The 22,756-nt window shown below is 40.2% G+C and overlaps 1 protein-coding gene across 2 annotated transcripts in view; it reads left to right on the top strand.

The window, feature by feature from the left end:
* The window catches only part of Ttc30 (tetratricopeptide repeat domain 30), a 232,476-nt gene that overhangs the window by 124,256 nt on the left and 85,464 nt on the right, over window positions 1–22,756 (top strand). For both annotated transcript variants that reach the window (XM_090376994.1, XM_090376993.1), the window contains exon 11: window positions 19,025–19,221. In XM_090376994.1, coding sequence (XP_090233120.1) covers window positions 19,025–19,221 — 197 coding nt within the window. The remainder of the gene's footprint in view (window positions 1–19,024; window positions 19,222–22,756) is intronic.

The following is a 22,756-nucleotide window of genomic DNA, read 5'->3' as shown; positions in this document are numbered from 1 at the left end:
GGAAGAAATGTTTATGCTGAAACTTAAAACACTGTAAAACATCAGAATCAAAGCTAGATACAGATATGATAAACCATTTGGCTTTCTTGCCTTCAATTACAAATCCCTTCTACCAATATGGACAAAGTAGAATTAGACACCAACACATGCATTTACCATAAGGCAGAACTAAGCCGTATGTTAATCCCCCACACGGGCATATTATAACCAGTAACCTGGAGATTATACCTCACCAGGAACAGAGAAACATTCTTTCTTATGGATGCAAATTCAGGTCGTAAAAAAAAAACAGCCTAACCACATTCAAAAAGCAGTTACATCATGACCTCCTTAACTACTGCTTGATGCTTGCCTATAAATACAACACACCTATTGAAGCTTTCCGCATGTGGATAAATACTGTCATCAAATCTAATAAATAATTACAAAACCTTAATGCCTCACGGATCTCCACTAACCACTATCAACTGCAGTATATCATAATTAAAAAACAATTATCAGAGCTACATGACCAATTTATTATTACCCCCTTTGACAAAGCCACCAGTAACTATGCTTTCATATGTAAAGCTTTTTACTTTCACACATTAAATACTGAACTCAATTCTAGTGATACATACAAGCCAGTAAAAAACAATAGCAATATCATAACAAAAAAGCCAGTAGCCATCAACAAAAAACTAAAACTTAGTATTAATAATTATAGTTTTCCATATATATACTGCATACCAAAGTTCCATAAGAATCCAATAGGCTTCAGATTTATTACTTCACTGAAACCTATCATCTTGTGGTCTGCTGACGAGGCTAGTACGGGCCAGACGTGTTCAAAGCCGCTAAGTGGATTTTTCTTATTTATTGATTTGAAATTATTGTTTTTCTAAAACTTTTGATTTAAATTTAGTAGTATAGCATTATTTTGTGATATTTCTGATTAATCTGGTGTATTTATTCTTTACTCGGCCTTGTAATTGCATAAAAGTATCGGTAAGGGTATCAAATCCACGTGTTACAAGTTACAACTCCGCTGAACGAGAAGTTTTTTTAGCCAAATTTAGCCGCTTATTGAATATCTTTTACATCAAATTATTTTTGTAAGTAGCTTATAGACCTAGTAAGGATCGTTGGTTTATTCTGAATTGGGACAGCGAGATTTGAAAGTTAATTAATACTTAAGTGTCCATAGATTACCGTTTGTAACTTCCGCCTTTGTCTTTGTCATACGATCGTTATATATCGAACCTAGATAGCGTTAGTATAGTATACGTTATAATATTTTCAGCGATCGGTAAAATCCATTAAACTTGTTCAACTTCGTTGGCATTTAAATTGCACTTTTAACTAAATACATATACCGACTTAGATTACAAACGTAATCTAATAAATACGTATAATTAATTAATACATAACTGATACGGAAGTTATATAAAGGGAACTCGGAGATAATTAATACTTGACTGATTGATTAATACTTGACGCTAAAAATATATATCCCGTTATAGCTGTGTTGGGAGATAAGTTAGGGTTATAAACTGAAATTGAAATTTTATTTAAATTAAAAGTAATCATGACTCAGACCAGAGCAGCAAAACAAAAGGCTCAAGCTAATGGAAGTGCTGTGGCTCAGAGGAGAACTGAGGGATGCAGTTGCCTTCTGAGTCACAGCCTTCTAAAATGCACAGCTTGCATGATGTTTGTGGAGCATTCAGGTACGGGACATGATATTGCCATGGGGGATGTCTTTGTGTGTGCACGATGCAAGGAGTGTATCGAAATCAGGCAACAACTCAGCGTTCTTATGGGCCTATATGAGAGCTTGAAGGACAGGGTGGATGCCCTCGAAGGAACTAAATTGAGGGGCCCATCAAGCTCTCAGCTGCCCACATCAACGACAGAGCTTGCACTTGGTCATCGTGAAACACAGCGGCAACCCCCAAGGCAGAATACGCTGGTCCCAAAGGAACTAGTAGTTGTTGGTGACTCTATTGTCAGGGAAACGGGGAACATCTTTGTAAAAAGGATAGGTGGAACAGGACCAGGGTATGTCTGCCAGGGGCAAAGGTTGATGACGTTGTAGAGCAGATATCATCTTTTAAGGGCACAAAAGGTGATGTAGTTGTACATGTGGGCACTAACGATATCAAGAGTAGGAGACCGGCAGAATTGCTTAACAAGTACAGGTCACTGTTGAAAAAAAGCCGTGAAATAGGGTTGAATTTGAAAGTGTCTGCAATTCTGCCCAGACACGATAGGAGGGAGTATATGATGAGAGCCTTGTCAATCAATTCGGCCCTGGAAAGATTGTGCAAGGCTCAAGGGGTAGAATTTTTTTCAGCCTGGACTGTACTTGTTAACAGGAGGGATTGCTTCTAGGGATGGGATACACTTAAATAGAAAGGGTGCAAGAATATTTGCTGATGCTATCGAGGCAGTGTTAGGTGGGTCGGAAAACTGCTAGCTTGGGGGGATACAAAGACAAATAGATTAACAGTAGCCACTGGCAGAGGTGAAAGAGATTCTTGCACTGCTTCTATTGGAATGAGCAGAAGCCTGAAAAACAAGATTCAGGATATTTCAGAGACTGCTGGGAGTCATTGCGGTACAAGTAAACACATGGGTTGTGTTAGGGTAGCTAAGAATAGAAATAGGTGCATGTATACTTGCTTGTACACCAATGCTAGGAGTTTAGTAAATAAATTTGATGAATTTGAGGTATTGCTCAAAACATCAAAGGCAGATATTGTTGGGATATCAGAGACTTGGTGTCACACAGATATAAGGAATGCAGAACTGGAATTTGGGGAGTACAACGTCTACAGAAAAGATAGACTGGATAGGAAGGGAGGAGGGGTTATGCTATTAGTTAAGAAATACATAAAATCCAAGGAAGTGAAGCCAGTGGACATCGCTGGACAGTGCAGTGTTGAGTCAGTTTGGTGTGACATAAGCATTGGGAGATCAAAATTGAGAGTAGGAGTGTGCTATAGGCCTAATGACTCTGATGAGTATAATAAGAAACTGTACAGGGAAATAGAGTGGGCCAGTAAATCAGAGAGTCTTATAATGGGAGATTTTAATTTCCCAGATATTGACTGGAATTTGTAGGCTGGTCACTCACACACTAGCAAGGCTTTTGTGGATTTATTGGATGATTGTTTTCTACATCAGCATGTTCGGGAGGCAACTAGAGGGAGGAATACTCTTGATTTGATTATCAGCAGTGATTCTTCATGCATTAAGAATCTGCAGATAAATGAACCACTAGGTGGCAGTGATCACAGTGTGCTGAAGTGGGATTTACTCAAAGAGGTAACTACCATTAGGGGTAAAGGGAAGGGTTATTGCTTTCGTAAAGGCGACTACGATGGACTGAGACAGTATTTAAATTCTATACAGTGGGACCAACTGATGATGTTACCAACAGTAAATGCAAAATGGGAAGCATTCAAAGAACTTATCTTGGAAGCTACTAGACTTTACATACCAACTAAGAAATATTGTTCACGGTTTAGGCCTAAATGGATGTCAGATGAACTGATGAGGCATATGGCAGAGAAGAAAAATGCATGGGATACATACAAATTAACACATGACACAGAAGCCTATGATAGATACAAGTTGATCTGTAACCAAGTTACAAAGGAGGTTAGGCAGGCGAAGGCAGATTACGAGAAATCTTTGGCAAGGGATGCAAAGAAAAACAGCCAAGAGTTCTTTACTTATGTAAACTCTAGAAGGAAGGGGATGAATCAGATTGGTCCACTTGATATCGATGGGTCAACTGTTGATGATCCTGCTCAGGTAGCTAACAAACTAAATGAACATTTTGCATCGACATTCACACATGAGGAGTTATTTATCGAGGGGAATGCCAGAGGTGTATTCAACTCTAGCAGTAAGCTAGAGAATCTTGTAATAACTGAGAGTAAAGTGGAGGAGAAATTGTTGAAGATAAACACAAGAAAGGCACCTGGGGTGGATGGGATCTATCCGGTTATATTAAAGGAGGCAGCAAAGGAAGTAAGCAAACCCTTAGCCATAATTATGAGAGCTTCCTTGGACTCAGGGGAGGTACCCATAGACTGGAGATGTGCAAATGTGACCCCAATTCACAAAGGAGGATCAAAAGCTGACACAAGCAATTATAGACCTGTGAGTTTAACTTCTGTTCCAGGAAAATTAATGGAGGCACTAGTTAAAGAAGCACTGCAGGATCATTTAGACAAGACTTCAGTTATAGCTCGGACACAGCATGGTTTTGTTAAGGGGAAGTCTTGCCTGACCAATTTGATTGGATACTATGATGCAGTCACAAAGGAACTGGATGCAGGGAATAACTTTGATATTATATACTTGGATCTTAGAAAGGCTTTTGATACTGTTGCACATGGAAGACTGCTGCACAAATTGGAGCAGTGTAACATTGGAGGCAAATTGCTGCTGTGGGTAAAGGGGTGGCTGAGGGGGAGAAGACAGAGAGTGGTAATCAATGGACACTGCTCGTCGTGGACTAATGTTATTAGTGGAGTCCCTCAGGGCTCAGTTTTGGGTCCATTATTGTTTTCTGTATTCATAAATGATATTGATGATGGTATATCAAGCTTAATGTCGAAATTTGCAGACGATACAAAGGTAGGCAGGGTTGTCAAGGATACTACTGACACTATGCTGCTGCAACAGGATCTGGAAAGGTTGAGCAGATGGGCTGAGAGGTGGCAAATGAAGTTTAACATTGACAAATGTAAAGTACTACACATGGGAAACAGCAACCCCAGAGCAACGTATCAACTCTGTGGTATTACACTGACAGTGCTAGAGAATGAAAGGGACCTGGGGGTGGTTGTGCAGGCAGATATGAAGTTCTCTGAGCAGTGTAGACGGGTTGCAAGAGTAGCTCATGGTGTCAATGATATATAGGAATTTTTCTAGCAGGGATAAGGAGGTGATTATTCCCTTGTATAAGGCAATGGTCAGGCCACACCTAGAGTACTCTATACAGGCCTGGAGGCCTCATTTCAAGAAGGATGTAGAGCTGCTGGAACGAGTACAGAGAAGGGCAACAAGATTAGTGAATGGAACAAAGGGGTGCTCTTACGAAGAAAGGCTTAAGATTTGCAAATTACAGTGTCTGGAGACTAGGCACCAGCGAGGTGATCTGATAGAGGTGTATAAAGCATTGAATGGTTTGAGCATGCTCAATGCTGATGGGATTCTTCCTCTCGCTAAGAATAATCACCTGAGAGGGCGTAAATTCAAATTGAGGAAAGACAGATGTAGGATAGACGTGCGGAAATTTGCCTTTAGCCAGGGAGTGGTTGGTTGGTGGAACAGACTTCCATCCCTTGTCGTGGAAGTTGATAGCCTAAATAAGTTTAAGGCTCAGCTGGACAGGTATTTTGAACGAACAGAGGGGTGAAGTGGGAGTGGTTTTTTTTTTTTTTTTTGGCTGATGCTGCATAAGCTTGCTTTCTTGCATCAAATGCCTCTGCTAATGCTAATGCTAATTAACATCTTGCCTAACAGCAAGACAATCAACAACAATATCCCTATTATAAATGCCTTACATAGTAACAATATATCCCATATACAGACCTTTGGCTTCAATAGCCTATTTACAAGCATAGATCAAGCCAATTTGAAACTTGTCCTAAACAACCTGTATAATAGATACAAACGTATAATAGACTGCAAACCTAGCTATTGGAATAATCTGCTCAATTTGTGCATTTCCAACAACTACATTTTTGATGGTAAAACAGTTTACCAACAAACCATAGGTACCACTATGGGCAGCCCAGCAAGCTGTATCATTGCCAATCTATACCCATACTGGTACGAAACAACACTACCTCTGGATATTTGCATATTCAGATATATTGATGATTTATTTGTAGCAAAATGCCCCAACTTCATACAGAACTTTGCCAATATATACCCTACTGAGCTCACACTAGAAAAAACCAATGATAATAACAAGGCTGCTAACTATTTGGATTTAGATATAGACCTCAACAACCCCTACACCACAGTCAATATATATAATAAGCGTGATGCCTTTAACTTTAACGTATTCAGCTTCATGCACTGGCATTCAAATATTTTCAAAAAAGTACATGCCAACATCATCTTATCTCAGAATATCTCAAATCATCAGAATAGCCACTATATGCAATAGCAAACAACTTATAGTTAGCAACATCAGAAACCTGTATAGCAAGCTTCTAAGCAACCAGTTTCCGGCAGCCTACTTATATTACCACATCAAAAAAGCTCTCAGTATTATCAAATATAAAAAATTGATTAACTGTACTATTGATATCAGTAACTTCTATAACTGCTAGGCTTGTACATATGTATGTCAATACTTCCAGCCTCTTTGGGGTCTTACAAGCATAGAAAACTTGTACCCCCCCCCCCCCCCGATTGGCTGTCTGTAGGATTATTCATTTACCATTTATATATTATTATTTTATCTATCTATTTATTTATTTACTTTTTATCTTCATATACCATACATAAACACCTGAAGGATGCTCACAGAACTATGTTCAGGGTCCTACTATAGGAACGGGTATAGCAACCCCGAAATGCCCTAGCACCATCTTTTTGTCTTCTTTAGTACTTTTTATGCTTTCCTGCCCCCTATATTTTTATTTCTCATGAGCCATTAGTTTACCGAACGCAATACCCGAGATGCTCCTTTTTTGCTTTAAAACACTTTCCTCGCCTATACAAAGTTCAGCAACTTTTTTACCGCTACTTTGCTAGCCTATTATTCCTTTCTATCCTGGGGCGCATTCCTTCACCTGTTTAACCTTAAAAGGGTAACCCTACCACTAACCCCTTTTTACATTTGTAACAGAATGGTTTAATCAATGTTAATTTACTAATTTAATTTATTACTTCGCTAATTTAATGTATTTTAATACATCTCCAACTTGCGATGCATAGGGTAACTAGCCCAACTTATTTAATTAATTTATTTAATTTTAAATTTCCCCGATTTCTTACACGTGGGGGGGGGTCGCAAGTTTATACCATGTACTGTAGCTCACATTCAGTTTAAACCTTTTATTTCTCCACAGCAGTACAGATCACCTTAACCTACATGACCTCAGTAAGTTATCCCATTCTTGCTTTTCATTCTTGTTATTCTTTTAATCTTTACTTCCAGCCTCTGTCGGGTCAGCCGTGAAATATACGCATGCCTCATCACTAAAATTAAAACTAATAAAAAAAAATTTTTTTTTAACTAACTTTATCTACTTTTCACGTACACCATGTGCAGTGTTGTTGTTGTTAAATTTGTTGGTGCATCAGCAACTCAGGCTATAACGTGCAGTGTGTATTTCATGTCAGAAACAGAGGCTTTACCCACTTATTGCTGCTTCCTCCTTTGATTTTGGTGGCTGGTCCTTGAAAAAGATGCTGAGGTCACAGGATGAATGGCACTAAGTTATTCTTATTACTTCTCCTTTACCGTTATAGCGATTTCTGTTCCGTTCGATCTTTGTTCTCAATACTTAGCGTTACTAGTACCGTAACATTACACATTGCCTTTCACAACTGCTAACTCTTGTATATATTTATATATATGTAAATAAAAAAAAATTGCAAAGTACCTATTCAACTTGTCTGCCACTGCTGCTGGGCTTTAGAGCTCTTGCCTTCCTAGGGCTTAAATAGATAAATAGGGTGCATTCCACAAAGAGACATCGATTAATTATGCAATCAAACTCACTTTATACCATTCAAAATTAATGCAAAGTGGTAGGTAAAATTTTTGGTGCCAGGAACCTAACCCTGTGATTTCCTATTGACTCCATTATATAAAGGGTTCCATTTGTGCCGATTCCATTTGCACCTGTCCCCCCAGGAACCTAACCACAGTGTAAATCGAGGGCTACCTATATTCCCATCCCCATTAAGGCCCACAACCTCTTCTTCTAGATCTTTATTTTAAGGTATACATAAGTTAATTTTTCTTATTGTCTCAGAAATCAGATGCTTTAACAATAAGTTGATGCATGGTACCATTGGGTTATAATGTGATGTACCCCATACCAGATTTCATTGGCTTGTATCAGTTATTTTACAAAAGAGTCATTGCGCATGAAAGGCATAGTCTCATTCTGTACAATGTACTAAGTAGCAAAGGTTGGTTGGGTTTTATTGGTGCATTAGCAACTAAGGCTGTAATGTGCCAAAACCTGAGTAGTAGCAAAGGTACTGCTGCATCAATGTCATATTGCAGAGGCACTCTACCATGTCATACTGCTCTCAATAATATGCACTACTCCAGTGGCAAAATATGTTGCTGTTATATTTAAGGTGTTTGCCACTACGCATACCAGACTCGGGTTTCAGTCCTTTTGAAGTTATTATTATTAGCCGTATGGTACAAGGAAGCCTGAGGCTGTGATGCACCAGCCAAAAAAAAATTTGAGTACCCTGAGAGAGAGAGAAGTACGAGGGAATCACCAAAAAAAGAGAAGAATGATGATATCCAGCTCAGGACCCTGGGTGTGCCAAGCCCATACTCACCAGATGTGAGGCGCCTCCGTAGCCAGGTGGGAAGGAGCAGCAGTGCGTAGCACACGCTCCTTGATTAGACTGGGGTTCGAGCCCGTCACCACCAAATACGGAGGATGCGGAAAGGTTATGGAATGACCACCGCATATTCCCGGAGCAATATGGCCTTAGTTGCTAATGCTCCTAAAACCAAACAACAACAACAACACCAGATGTGAGGCCCTGTTAATCTCTGTCTCACAATCACAACTTAGCTCCTGGTTGACAAGACTACCCATACCCAGATTTTGATCCTTTTTTGGGATCTCATCAGTGGACAGATAGGCAGTACAAAGACTTTAACAACCCAGTGACAGAAAATATCCAAAATATGTGAGATCTAGGAAGGTGCTGTAAAACAAGGGTAATTTGTTTTACTGCATCTTCTACATGCTCTTATAGCAAAAGCCATATGATATATTATTGTACATGAAGGGCATAATTTTGTATGTAGCCTTGGGCAAACTAAGGTTGTTACCTAATGCATTTATTTCATATTGTGGAGGCATTCCATCATGAATTGCCTTTGTATCACGCTGCTCTAAATAGAATGCACTACTTCAATGTAGTAGTGCATTTTATTTAGAGTAGTGTAGTACAAAGAGCAGTGCCCGCTGATGGCTTTATATACAGCATTTTCCACCCAAATCCCAAATAGAATAAGAACTCGTCTGGGTAGTGACATTATACTTTTACACTGAACAATGTATGTTATTTGGAGTAGTGCAATACCAGGGCAACTCATGGTGGAGTACCTCCACTATATAGGAATGATGCAGTGCATATCAAGCTTAGTTTTTCTCAACATTATGTACAGATTAGCCTACTTAGTGCTCTTCATATACGGTGATGTTATATATCTTTTGTGCCGTGTGGCTTTCATCATAAACCCATGTAACTTAGTTTTGTTTACTGCATGCATCTTCTTGCGTGTTTTACTGCATCTTCTGTCCCGCTGCATGTCCCATACCACCTATATGGGAAGCAAGCAGCCTGGGAAGCAAGGTATCAGATATTACAAGGCTTGCTGGGAGTCCTCATAAGACAAGCATGTATACATATGGTGAATTTGAAAGTGTCTGCAATTCTGCCCAGACACGATAGGAGGGAGTACATAATGAGAGCCTTGTCGATCAATTCGGCCCTGGAAAGATTGTGCAAGGCTCAAGGGGTAGAATTTTTTTCAGCCTGGACTGTACTTGTTAACAGGAGAGATTGCTTCTACAGGGATGGGATACACTTAAATAGAAAGGGTGCAAGAATATTTGCTGATGCTATCGAGGCAGTGTTAGGTGGGTTGGAAAACTGCTAGTTTGGGGGGATACAAAGACTAATAGTTTAACAGTAACCGCAGGCAGAGGTGAAGGTGATTCTTGCACAACTTCTATTAGAATAAGAAGCGACCTGGAGCGAGGGGTGTTGGGGGTTTCAGGGACGGATGGCAGTCATCATGGAATAGTTGGGTATATGGGATGTGTTAGGGTAACAAGGAATAGGCATAGGAGCATGTATGCTCGCATGTATACCAATGCTAGAAGTATAGTAAATAAATTTGATGAATTTGAAGTGTTGGTCAAGACATCAAAGGCGGATATTGTTGGGATATCAGAGACGTGGTGTCACAAAGATATAAGGAATGCAGAACTGGAATTTGGGGAGTACAATGTGTACAGAAAGGATAGACAGGACAGAAAGGGAGGGGGTGTTATGCTGTTAATTAAGAAAAACATAAAATCAAAGGAAGTGCACCCAGTTAATATAGATGAACAGTGCTCTGTTGAGTCAGTTTGGTGTGAGATAAGCACTGCGAAAGGAAAAATAAGAGTAGGAGTGTGTTATAGGCCTAATGACTTGAATGAGTACAATGAACAATTGTACAGAGAAATAGAGTGGGCCAGTAAATCTGAATGTCTTATAATGGGGGATTTTAACTTCCCAGATATTGACTGGAACTTGTGGGTTGGTCACTCACACACTAGTCAGACTTTTGTGGATTTATTGGATGATTGTTTTCTGCAGCAGCAGCATGTTCGAGAGGCAACCAGAGAAAGTAACACTCTTGATCTGGTTATCAGCAGTGATCATTCGTGTATTAAGAATTTGCAGATAAAGGAACCACTAGGTGGCAGTGATCACAGTGTGCTGAAGTGGGATTTACTCAAAGAGGTAACTACCGTCAGGGGTAAAGGAAAGGGTTTTTGCTTCCGTAAAGGGGAGTACAGTGGTCTCAGACAGTTTTTAAGTTCTGTACAGTGGGATCAACTGACGATGTTACAAACAGTAAATTCTAAGTGGGAAGCATTCAAAGAATTAATCGTGGAAGCTACTAGACTTTATATACCGATTAAGAAATATCGTTCAAGGTTTAGGCCTAAATGGTTATCAAATGAACTAATGAGACTCGTGACAGAGAAGAAAAATGCATGGGATGCATATAAATTATCAGGTGACGCAGAAGCCTGTGGCAGATATAAGCTAGTCTGTAATCAGGTCACAAAGGAGGTTTGGCAGGCGAAGGCGGATTACGAGAAATCTTTGGCAAAAGATGCTAAGAAAAACAGCAAGGATTTCTTTACTTATATAAACTCTAAAAGGAAGGGGATGAATATGATTGGTCCACTTGATGCTCCTGCTCAGGTGGCTAACAAAGTAAATGATTATTTTGCATCTACATTCACACATTAGGAGTTATTCAGGGAGGGGAATGCCAGAGGTGAATTAAACTCTGGTAGTGAGCTAGATGATTTTGTAATAACTGAGAGGAAAGTAGAGGAGAAATTGTTGAAGATAAACATAAAAATGGCACCCAGGGTGGATGGGATCTATCCAGTTATATTAAAGGAGGTAGCAAAGGAAGTTAGCAAATCCTTAGCCATAATTATGAGAGCTTCTTTGGACTCAGGGGAGGTACCCATGGACTGGAGATGTGCAAATGTGACCCCCAATTCATAAAGGAGAATCAAAGGGCGACACAAGTAATTATAGCCCTGTTAGTTTAACTTCTGTCCCAGGAAAATTAACGGAGGCACTGGTTAAAGAAGCACTGCAGGAACATCTAGACAAGACTTCAGTTATAGCTCGGACACAGCATGGTTTTGTTAAGGGAAAGTCTTGCCTGACCAATTTGATTGGATACTATGATGTGGTCACAAAGGAACTGGATGCAGGGAATAACTTTGATATCATATATTTGGATCTTAGAAAGGCTTTTGATACTGTTGCACATGGAAGACTGGTGAACAAATTGGAGCAGTATGGCATTGGAGGGAAATTGCTGCTATGGATAAAGGGATGGCTGAGTGGGAGAAGACAGAGAGTGGTAATCAATGGACACTGCTCTTTGTGGACTAATGTTATTAGTCCACAAAGGGTTCAGTGTTGGGTCCACTGTTGTTTTCTGTATTTATTAATGATATTTATGAAGGTGTATCAGGGTTAGTGTCTAAGTTTTCAGATAATACAAAGGTATGGCAGGATTGTTAATGACACTAATAACAGTACACTACTGCAACAGGATCTAGAAAAGTTGAGCAGATGGGCTGAGAGGTGGCAAATGAAGTTTAATATTGACAAATGTAAAGTACTACTTACGGGAAGCAGTAATCCCAGAGTAACGTATCAACTGTGTGGTACTACACTGACAGTGGTAGAGAACGAAAAGGACCTGAGGTAATTGTGCAGGTAGATATGAAGTTTTCTGAGTAGTGCAGACGGTCTGCAAGAGTAGCTCATGGTGTCTTGTCAATGATATACAGGAATTTTTCTAGCTGGGATAAGGAAGTGATTATCCCCTTGTATAAGGCAATGGTCAAGCCACATCTTGAGTACTGTATACAGGTCTGGAGGCCTCATTTTAAGAAGGATGTAGAGCTGTTGGAACGAGTACAGAGAAGGGCAACAAGATTAGTGAATGGAACAAAGGATTGCTCTTATGAAGAAAGGCTTAAGTTTTGAAAATTACAGTCTGCAGACTAGGCTCCTGCGAGGTGATCTGATTCAGGTGTATTAAGCCTTGAATGGTTTGAGCATGCTCAGTGTTGATGGGATCCTTTCTCTTGCTCAGAATAATCACCTGAGAGGGCATAAATTCAAATTGAGGAAAGACTGATGTAGGATAGAAGTGCGGAATTTTGCCTTTAGCCAGCAGGTAGTTGGTTGGTGGAACAGACTTCCTTCCTTTGTTGTGGAAGTTGATAGCCTAAATAAACTTAAGGCTGAGCTGGACAGGTATTTGGAATGAACCGAGGGGTAAAATGGGAACATTTTTTTTTTTTTTTTTTTTTTTTTGGCTGATGCTACATAAGCTTGCTTTCTTGCAGCATATGCCTCTACTAATGCTAAGACTATATATGTGTAAGTTTATGTAGTGTGGTGTTATGTTAATATTAGCAGAGGCAAATGATGAAAGAATTGTGCTTATACAGCATCAGCCAAAAAAAACTCCCATTTCACCGTTTCATTCCCTTAATGGTCTGTCTAGTTCTTTCTTGAATTTATGAATGTTTGCATAATATAGTGTTGTAAATGCATGTGTATTCACCACACCACCTTATAAGAGGTGGTGTGGTGGATACACATGCATTTAGATTTGGCCAATCTCTTTGGCCAAAGAGCCCCTAGTCGGACCCCTTATTACCATCCTTAGCCCTGAAGAGGTGGTCAGACAGAAAGAGTTAAGCATGTTGGCAAGCCTGCACTAGGGTCCCTTGAGTCTCCTGAGGAGGGTTTAAAAAAAAGCAGAGTGGGAACACAAATTGTACCAGCAGGAAGGGAGGAGAGAGAGAGAGAAAGAAAAACAAGGGGGATGTAGCGGAAAGCATTCCCCAAAACTGGCTTATGAACATGAGGATCATAAGCCCAATACATCCTTGTGCTCCATCAGGCAAAAATTAAGATATTATCAGGGCTTCTCCCCTCCTTAATTCGAGGAGAAAATTCTGATGGAAGGTGAAAGGAAAGCCATGGGAGGCAGGTGCTCCCATGCGAATGCTGTAATGCCCATTTGGTCAGTGGTCCCACACAGCAGTGAGGCTCACAACAGTGCCAGCATTGATCCTTCCCCAAGGGTTTTATCTCACACTACAGAATAGCGCCAGCAAGGGGATTTCTGGATCCATCCGTCAGTGAAGTGAATGGTTGTTGTTGTTGTTATATAGTTTTTAGGAGCACTAGCAAATAAGGCCATATTGCTCCGGGGATATGCGGTGGTCATTTCCTGACCTTTCCACATCCTCCGTATTTGGTGGTCATGGGCTCGAACCCCGGTCTGATCAAGAAGCATGTGCTATGCAATGCTGCTTCTGCCCACCTGGCTACGGAGGCACCTGAAAGGTTGTGTGGCAAAAACCTGCCCAGAACAGAGTCTGGGTTTGTATCAGATCCTACCCTGAAGACAGTAGTCCAACATTATCAAATGATCAGGCAAGAAGTCATGATCATAAGATCCAGGAAGGCAGCAGAGGTGCTCTGTTCCAAAAGATGTCAAGGTTCTAGTTTGGGATATCATATCTGGTGTCAGATCCAGGTGGAGAGTCCATTGACTTCACTTCAGTGGAGGGAGATACCAGTGAGTGAAGTATTAGTGTGAGAAAGTTATATCCAAGTAGAAAGGTCAATCAGAAAAGGTTCTGATGTTTTGCTGCCAGTGTCTGTTCCATAGATGTGGTGATATCCAGGGGTACACTTTTATAGAAAGGCAGTTCCAGATAGGCAAGCATGTGGATTGAGGGTCAAGTCCAGGTAACTTGATGAAGTTGGTGAAAGTTATGTAGGCCATCCACTGCTGTGAGTCAGGTTGTTGCAAAGGACCCAGCTGACAAGTGGGATGATTTACTGATAAACAGATGTTGGAGTGCGGGTATAACATCTGGGGTTCCGTGAGAGTGAGTTGACAAACAGGAGGAGTGCATTTTTCAAGAATTTGCAGGGTGGATGGTCTGAAGCATCCTACATCTTGTGAATTGATCCAGGATTAGGAGATGTTCTTGCCCTTGTGGAATGTTTTGAACAGTGGTATAGTAGTTGGGCCTAGTCTTCAATCTCACTGCACACACACACATTGTGGATTATTTGAAATGCCCATAGAGATGAGTTTAAAGTTGATGGGTGCATGTCTAGTCAATAGAAATGTAGGGTAAAGACCCGGTGAAAACCAAGTTGTTACTTTTGAAAAACCATTCCAATGTTGGAGAAATTTTTCGGGTTATTTGCCCTTTATCCAAGCTGGACCATCTGACCTGCCAGATCTCAACAAGCTTGTTGGCCAGGAACTTCTACATCTTCCTGTCATTAACAGGACTAATGGTATGACCCAGGATAGTTGTTTGTAGGCCTCACATTAGGTGGTAGTGCAGTCTACGTTGAATGATTTCCAGGTCCTGGGGAAGATACCTGCTAGAACCTGGAGGGCCAGTGAACTAACTGTACAACATGCACTGGTAATTATGAGCAGGATGCATTGCTATATAGATTCTGGTTTGTAGTAGTTAGGGTCTATTACAGTTCTGTGGAACCAAACCCCAGAATGGTAGGTGATTATACATCGGAAAATGGCATTATACATCAGTTTTAGTTTGCGATGATTTAAGCTCTAATCCGTCCAGCTGACCCAGCAATAAGGGCAGTGTATTGCATCACCTTGTTATGGAGATGCAGGAGTTGGGGGAAAAAAGAAAGCTTGTTATCCAGAATTAATCCAAGAAGTTTTACCTCAGAAACAAACTGGATGGTTGTCCATGAATTTTAATCTGTGAATGTCTCTGCAGGGATCCTTCGAGAGGATGGATTTTGTTTTGTGTGGTGAAATACTGAGTTGGTGTAGATCTGCCCAGTCCAGCAGGATTCACTGGGTGTGATTGACTTTGGCTTCAAGACTTGCCCTGGAATCTGCAGTGACAGAGATGGCATCATCCATGTTGGCTAGAATTGTAACAGAGCCCGGTTCAAGGGCAAGTAGTTCATCCAAGACGACATTCCAAAAGAATGGGCCCAAGACCAAGCCCTGTGGACAACCTCTGTACACTGATTATGTGATGGTCTTGTACTAGTGGTTATTTTGATTTCTCTATGTGACAGGTAGGTTTGGATGCATCTGTATAAATTGAGTGGAATTTGTAACTGCCGCAGTCTGTGAAGGATATTCAGCCATGAGCATGTCAAAAAGCCCTGTCTAAGTCGATAGCTTTGAGTAGAAAGTATTTCTCTTTTGTAGTGCTGGCTGCCATAGTAATTGGGCGAATGGCATCCTCCATACAGCAAATTAGGTGGAAACCAAATTGAGACCGATTGGAAGCTGCATTTTGGTAACGAGACTGGAGATGTATTTTTAGAAGCCTTTCAAAAAGTTTATTGAGTATGGATAGCAAGGTTGTTGGCTGATCAGGTGGTTATGACGGATTTTTTAGAATCATCAGCACATTGGCTACCTTCAAAATGAGTGTGGGAAATTACCCTTGTTGAAGGCATTTATTGAATAATTCCAGAAGTAGGTTTGGATTCAGCTGGGCTGTCCTCTTGACTATTTCGGGGTCTCTGAAGTCTGGTCCCAGGCACTTTCTGCCCTTCATGTGATGCAGAGCTTGTTTTAGTTCGCCATCGGTGAATGGGGTGTCTGTCTTCATTGTGGTAGCTGTAATTAAGATGACAGTATTCGATTTGTTGGGTGGTTAGTGTGGCTGCCTTGTTTGGGAAGAGGGTGTCGAAGATGTTGTTTATTGACTCATCCCAAGAATTGGTCATGGTGCCATTGGGTTTAATGGTTATGGTGGTTACCTTGCCTCTGGGGAAATTGTTAGTGGTGATGTGATACACCACTTCCCTGGGTTCAGAATTTCCAGTTGTAGTGACTAGCTGCTCCCAGGAGGCTTTCTTCCTTTGCCGTATCAGCGAGGTATAATTGTTCTGGCTTGATAATACTCCTGTAGTAGAGTATTTAGCTTGCTGGGAGGCCGCATGGATCAGACTCGCTGGAAACCTTTTCTTTAAGTATGGGCAATCCGGCAAAGATATTGTAGGTCAGGAAACCACCATAGGACCATCTTGGGCATGGGCTTTATCCTTTTGAGTGAGTTGTTGCAGGCATCTGTGATAATTCTGGTGATTAGGTGCTGGTGATCATAGGCATTTGGTTGTGAGTGATGTCTGGAAATAGCCTTCAGGTAGCTTTAGCTAGGGAGTTGGCATAGAGGTTCCAATATTCTTTTGCCATTGCATACCTGTTGATGTTGTGGAGGGGTTGGATCTATTGATCGTGAAAGATGATAGGTAATGACCCTCTGATTGGATGTTGTCCAACTGTCATTGACAACCCAACCAGATATCTTGCTAGTGATGGAAGCAGTTGCCATAGTTATGTCAATGTTGTACTCCCACAGGGTACTTAAATATAGACTGGTTGTTGGGTTGATTTAAGATAGTGAATGGAGTAGTAGCCAGGAAATCTTCTAGTTTTCCATTTTGGGATCCCGGTCAATGGTGCAGGGTTGGTGAGTTGCTGGATTTGGAATATTGCTATGCTATTCAGGGGAACAGCAATTTACATCTGCCCCAGGATTATTTTCCCATTACGAAGGGTATTAAAGGCAGCCTGTATATAATTGATGGTTGAAGTGATGCTGTAGCTAAGCTAAAATTCTAGTGGCCCGATGACATGGCACACAATGTCTACACAGTACAGAAGGTGGAAATCCTGATTATGGTGATGTTGGGATTGTGGACAACTGGGACACCCTAGGAAGTATATTCATCTGCTTGAATGATTTTATAAGTCAGAGGGTATACTCTGATCTGTTTAGAATGAGTGTATGGCTCTTGTAACAGGAAGATTTCTATATTTACTTCATCTGCTTTAAGCCAGAATTGGCCGATTATGGCACACACTCTTTTTGTATTTAAATGTAGAATCTCGAGAACATTGTGGTTATATTGTTTCTGATGTACTGTTATAGTTGGTCTTTAGTTGTTGGCTGCATTGGCTTTCTAGTAAATGGGGCATTGCTATCTCTGATTGAATGTGCTGAATCAAGTTTGGCTGCCCTTCAGTTGGTGCACACTGCAGGGGTGGATTTGTTTGGATAGCTGCTGAAGTTATGCTCTTTCTGGGCACAGTGCCCATAGGTGAGATCAGTATGATTGCAAGTGTGGACAGTGTGCCTGAATCTGCAGCAGTGGAATCACTTAGGGATGGGAACGTGCTCCCTGAAGCTGTGGGAATGCCACCCAATGAAGATTCTGCCCTCTTGCTTTAGGGCATTCCATGCTGCAGGTCTATTACTCAGTTGCAGCTTTGCTGTGACTTGAACCTTTGGTATTTAAGTTTGCAGTCTTCATTTAGGTTCACTATCGAACCTTGTAGGTTGCAGTAGGCTAATTCCTCGATGATGTGATCAGGGGTGAGCTCCTTGTCAGCTCATAGATTACTGTGCAGGGTCCTTTCTTCCTGGAAATTAAACGGTGAGGCCTATGGAGTTGACAGTTGGTTTTCTAATTATAGATTGTGCCTCTTCCTTGATGGTGGTCTCAATGATGCCTTATGTTTTTTGTTTTATGCATAGATTTAATTTGTGTAGTTTTGACTCCTGGATCAGCTTCCTGATAACAGCTGTCTTGACAGCCTCACTAGAAATGAGATTGGAATTCTCAGTGGGTTTAAGGATTGCTAGGTGAGATTCTTGTTTGGCTGGATTTTGCTTCAATTTAGGTTTGTGGTATCGTAGGAGCTGTTGCTGGGTTCCTCACTGCTTTGGCACATGAGAGGTGGCACTGTTGTATTTCATTTTCCCTCTTAGTGATTTGGGCCTCCAATTTGGCTTTTGTTTTCTTGTGCTTGATGCATAAGTCAAGGAGGATGTCTTCCATCCTTGACCACACCTGCACTATTTCAGAGCATACTACTGAAGGTATTCAGTTGTTTTGCTTGGTCATAATGGTTTCCAGGGTAATTCTTAGGGCAGGGACTTGGTCAGTGACCATTCCCTTAGGAAGTTCCAGGCTTGGTGATCTCTGGAATAGGCTCATTTGGTTCCCCAGTAAGTTCTGGTTTGAGCTCTTCATTGTAGAGATTTGCAGCCATTGAATTTGCAGCAACTTTGAGAAGCATGGACCAGCATCCCTGTGGCATGCTTTTGACACCTAATTGAATGCATTCCACAAGAACTCCAGTCTGTTCTGACAGCTAATGTGGAACCTACTTGCTATTAAGCAGATGTACCTAATAAAGTGACCACTCAATGTACAAGCTTTATAAAAATATCATATCATATTCATAACAGCAAATGACAGAAACTCTGTAAACACTTGTGACATGGCTGCATTAAAATATATAGTTATTTATTATATTATATTTATCAATGGCAAAGATAAATTGAAGATAAGAATAAATAAATAAATTATTCCATAACATATGTTCAACAATAGTTGATCTTTTTTCTCCTTATTATTTTTTCTTTTGTTTCAGTATTTGTTTGATTTTCTGGATGCACTCATTACTCAACAAACATCACCTGAAGAAGCATATCGGAAATTTGATGAGATGGCTGCTCGACACACTGAAACTCTTCGCAAGTTGACCAAACAAGTGCAAGAAGCACGGCAAAATCATGATGATGAGGGTGTAAAGAAAGCTGTAAATGAATGTGAAGAGGCTTTAGAGAGGTATAAGTTACTTAAAATTGAATAAAATGCAGTTTATAATTAAAATTCTATTAACAGCACTTATAAGATATTAATCATTGAGGTAATATCACGAATTATTTCCTCTACTCACTAAATTCACCTAAATTCCATTGTTTGATAATTGTCTATAAATAAATTTTCTGTTTATACTCCAGCACGACAACCAAGTCAGTAGAGTTTACAATAAATCGTCAATACAAATATTTATCTTATTTAGTAGTCACGGGCTTGAACTCTGGTGTACTCAAGGAACGCGTGCTATGCACTCTCGCTCCTGAGCACTCGGCTACATCAGGCCTATATATGTAGAAGATGGTGTTTTGCCTAAAATCCATTTCAAACTCTAAAAAAAATTGATTTAATCTTGAAAAATTTAGCAGACAACCTGAAGAGATTACACCAAATAGTGAATATTGAATAACTAAAAATAATGGATGAATAAAATCACATGTTTATTAACCCAATAGGATGGAAGTGCTTATATGATATTTATTAGACTCCACTTTTGTTTTTATTAATAAAAAATTAAATTTTAGCTTTTTTTTTTTAATTGAAAAGTAATCTTTTATTAATTATTATTTACGTCATTTGTTCGATTTCTTGTTGTTTGAAAGGTCTTGTGCTATTTGTGTGTTTTTTCGCTTATCTTCTGTTATATCTTTTCTCACTTTTTACCTGGAAAATTTGCCAGTGAAGGTAAAGAAAGCCAAACATGATAACCACGGCAAACTTCGGAAAATTTATCGGACAAACTGGTTTCCTGCTACCACAGTTTCTTCCTGCATTCTCGGTAAACAGATGGTGCATGTTATCGGTAGTGGCAGTACATGTCAATAACGATGTATTGATTAGTTTTTTTAATTATTAAAAGCAGATTATTGGAGTTCACGAGTGTAATGCTTTTGCGGCTGAAAATTTACTTACGGGTGCACCCTCCAGACTGCCTCGGTCTTAGAGTGTTTATTCTCCTTCCCGCTGTTTTAAAATAGGAAAATGACTTCTACAGATGGTATGTGTTATCGGTAGTGGCAGCAGAAATGTTTAAAAAAAAAAAAAAAAAAAAATGTTCTTGTTTATACTCCGGCATGACCACCAGGTCAGTGTAATTTATAATAAATCAATCAATACAAATATTAATTGTATTTAGCAGTTATAGGCTTGAACTCCGGCCCACTCACGTGTGCTACTGCACTCGTGCTCCTGACCACTCGGCTACTTCAGTGGAAAGGGAGAAATAAACACCCTAAGACTGAGGCAGTCTGGAGTGTGTACCTGTAAGTAAATTTCAGCTTTGAAGGTATTACACCCATGAACTCCAATAATCTGCTTTTAATGAGAAAAAAATAATCAGTACATCATTATCGACTTCTACTGCCACTACCGATGACATGCACCATCTGTTTACTGGGAATGCAGGGAGAAACTGCAGTAGCGGGAAACCAGTTTGTCTGGTAATCCAAAGTTTGCTGTGGTTCTCATGTTAGCTTTCTTTACCTTAGCAAATTTGCCTTTAAAAAATGCAATTTTCAGAAAAATGTACACAACTGATACAGAGAGCCAAATTATAGGATGCCATTTCAGCACAGAATTACTCATAATTTATATCTCCATTTACTCTTTAGTTAACTATTCCCCCCCCCCCAAGTGTGTGTAATTCAGTGCATACATTCCCCCCAGCCACCCTGTGAAGGGAGAAAGGCCATTATAGGAATGAGAATCCTTAGATTTGAAGTTACTGGCTGCTCTTTGGTTTTCTACTTCAGGGCAAGGAAATCTGGTGAGTAAGAAGATATTGAAAATATGGTAGAAAAAGTCTCCCAGAGAGTACTGACTATTGCAGTTGGGTCTGCAATGCACCCATTATATTCCAGGAGTGATGTAGGGTGCAGTGTATATTTCCCTTAATTTTACATATTTTGTTCCCAGACAAACTTAGTTTATAATAGTGGATGTAAAGTGCATTCATGGTTTCTTTTCAGCTCTGATAGAGAATATAGCATATGCATTTAAAGGGTAAGAAATTAAACATAGTAGAATATCTTAAAAATTTCCCTGAGGCTTTGTTTGGAACCTTTTTGATGCTATGCATTCTGTATTCCACCAGAGTTTGAGAAATGGTGGAAACTGGGTAGATGTTTTTGGAATTGTAATTGCAGCAGCATGGACAATGTTTCCTGTGATGTACACCACTGCATCACTCATAGGCTCCTGACTGACTGTAGTGATGTTAAACTTTGCCAGATGCTAGAAGGCATTCCAGTCATCCTGATAAGTCTTACACCAGGGTAGCTTTAATGGAAGACATGGTCTCCCAAACACTAAGGTGGGATAGATATATCTGTGTGTATTCTGATGGAACATCTCCCTACTACCTTCTGAGCATACGAAGGTTTGTTTGTATTTAGAGGTTTCAACACTTTTTCTTTCTACCTGATGTGATTTGTTCAGCTCTGCCTTAAGTCTTTGAATTTCTTTTTTTTTATCTTTCCACCTCTGGCATGCTCATGAGTATTCACGATACTCTCCTTGGCAGTTAATACAGATGAGGTTTGTAGTGGAATATGTGATTTCTTGGTCCTTTACATTACATTGAGCACATGCAAGGGTACCATGGCAGGCTGTTTGTGAGTGTCCATATTTTTGGCATTTCAAGTGAGCATTTGGTACACATGGATGTATTGAGATAACCAGCTTTGATCAAAGTAGGACACAGTGAATTAAAGGTAAGGATGAGGTTTCTATTGATACTAGATTGTAGATACTAGATACTAGTAGATACTAGATTCCCGTCTATGTACAAATATCATTCTATAGCTATTATTCCTTGGATTTTTAGTTCTGAACAGGTGTCCCTCTCAAACACTTTGGGAAGATCCCATTCCCAGATTATACTCTGGGATGAGTTCAGTGTCTTGTGGGGGGGGGGAATGTTACTACAATTGGTATTCCTCCAATGGATGTTGCATGTAGTAGTAGTAGTGGCATGTGATGCAAGAAAGCAAGTGTATGCTTATGCAGCATCAGCCAAAAAAAAAAAAAAATTTCCAAAACAGTTCCCTCTAAATGTTTGTCCAGTTCCTCAAATTTATTTAACCTATCAACTTCCACAATGACAGATGGAAGTGTGTTCCAGAAATTAACCACCCACTGGCTAAAGGCATATTTCCGCATATCTATTCTACGTCTGTCTTTCCTCAATTTGAATTTATGTCCCCTTAGTTTCGTAATCTGAACAAGTGGAAGAATCCCACCAGAGTTCAGCATGCTCAACCCATTCAAGGCCTTATACACCTCAATCAGATCACCTCGCATGTGCCTAGTCTCCAGCCACTGCAATTTGCAGAACTTAAGCCTCTCTTGGTAAGAGGATCCCTTCATTCCCCTTACCAATCTTGTTGCCCTTCTCTGTACACACTCAATCAAATCTACATCCTTCCTAAATTGAGGCCTCCAGACCTGTACACAGTACTCGAGACGTGGCCTGACCATTGCCTTATACAGAGGGACAATCACC

The sequence above is a fragment of the Mastigoproctus giganteus genome, chromosome 7 (genome assembly GCF_048544385.1).
Source record: "Mastigoproctus giganteus isolate SK-2022 chromosome 7, ASM4854438v1, whole genome shotgun sequence".
Taxonomy (NCBI): Eukaryota; Metazoa; Arthropoda; class Arachnida; order Uropygi; family Thelyphonidae; genus Mastigoproctus; species Mastigoproctus giganteus.
This window is presented reverse-complemented; position numbering and strand designations above follow the sequence as displayed.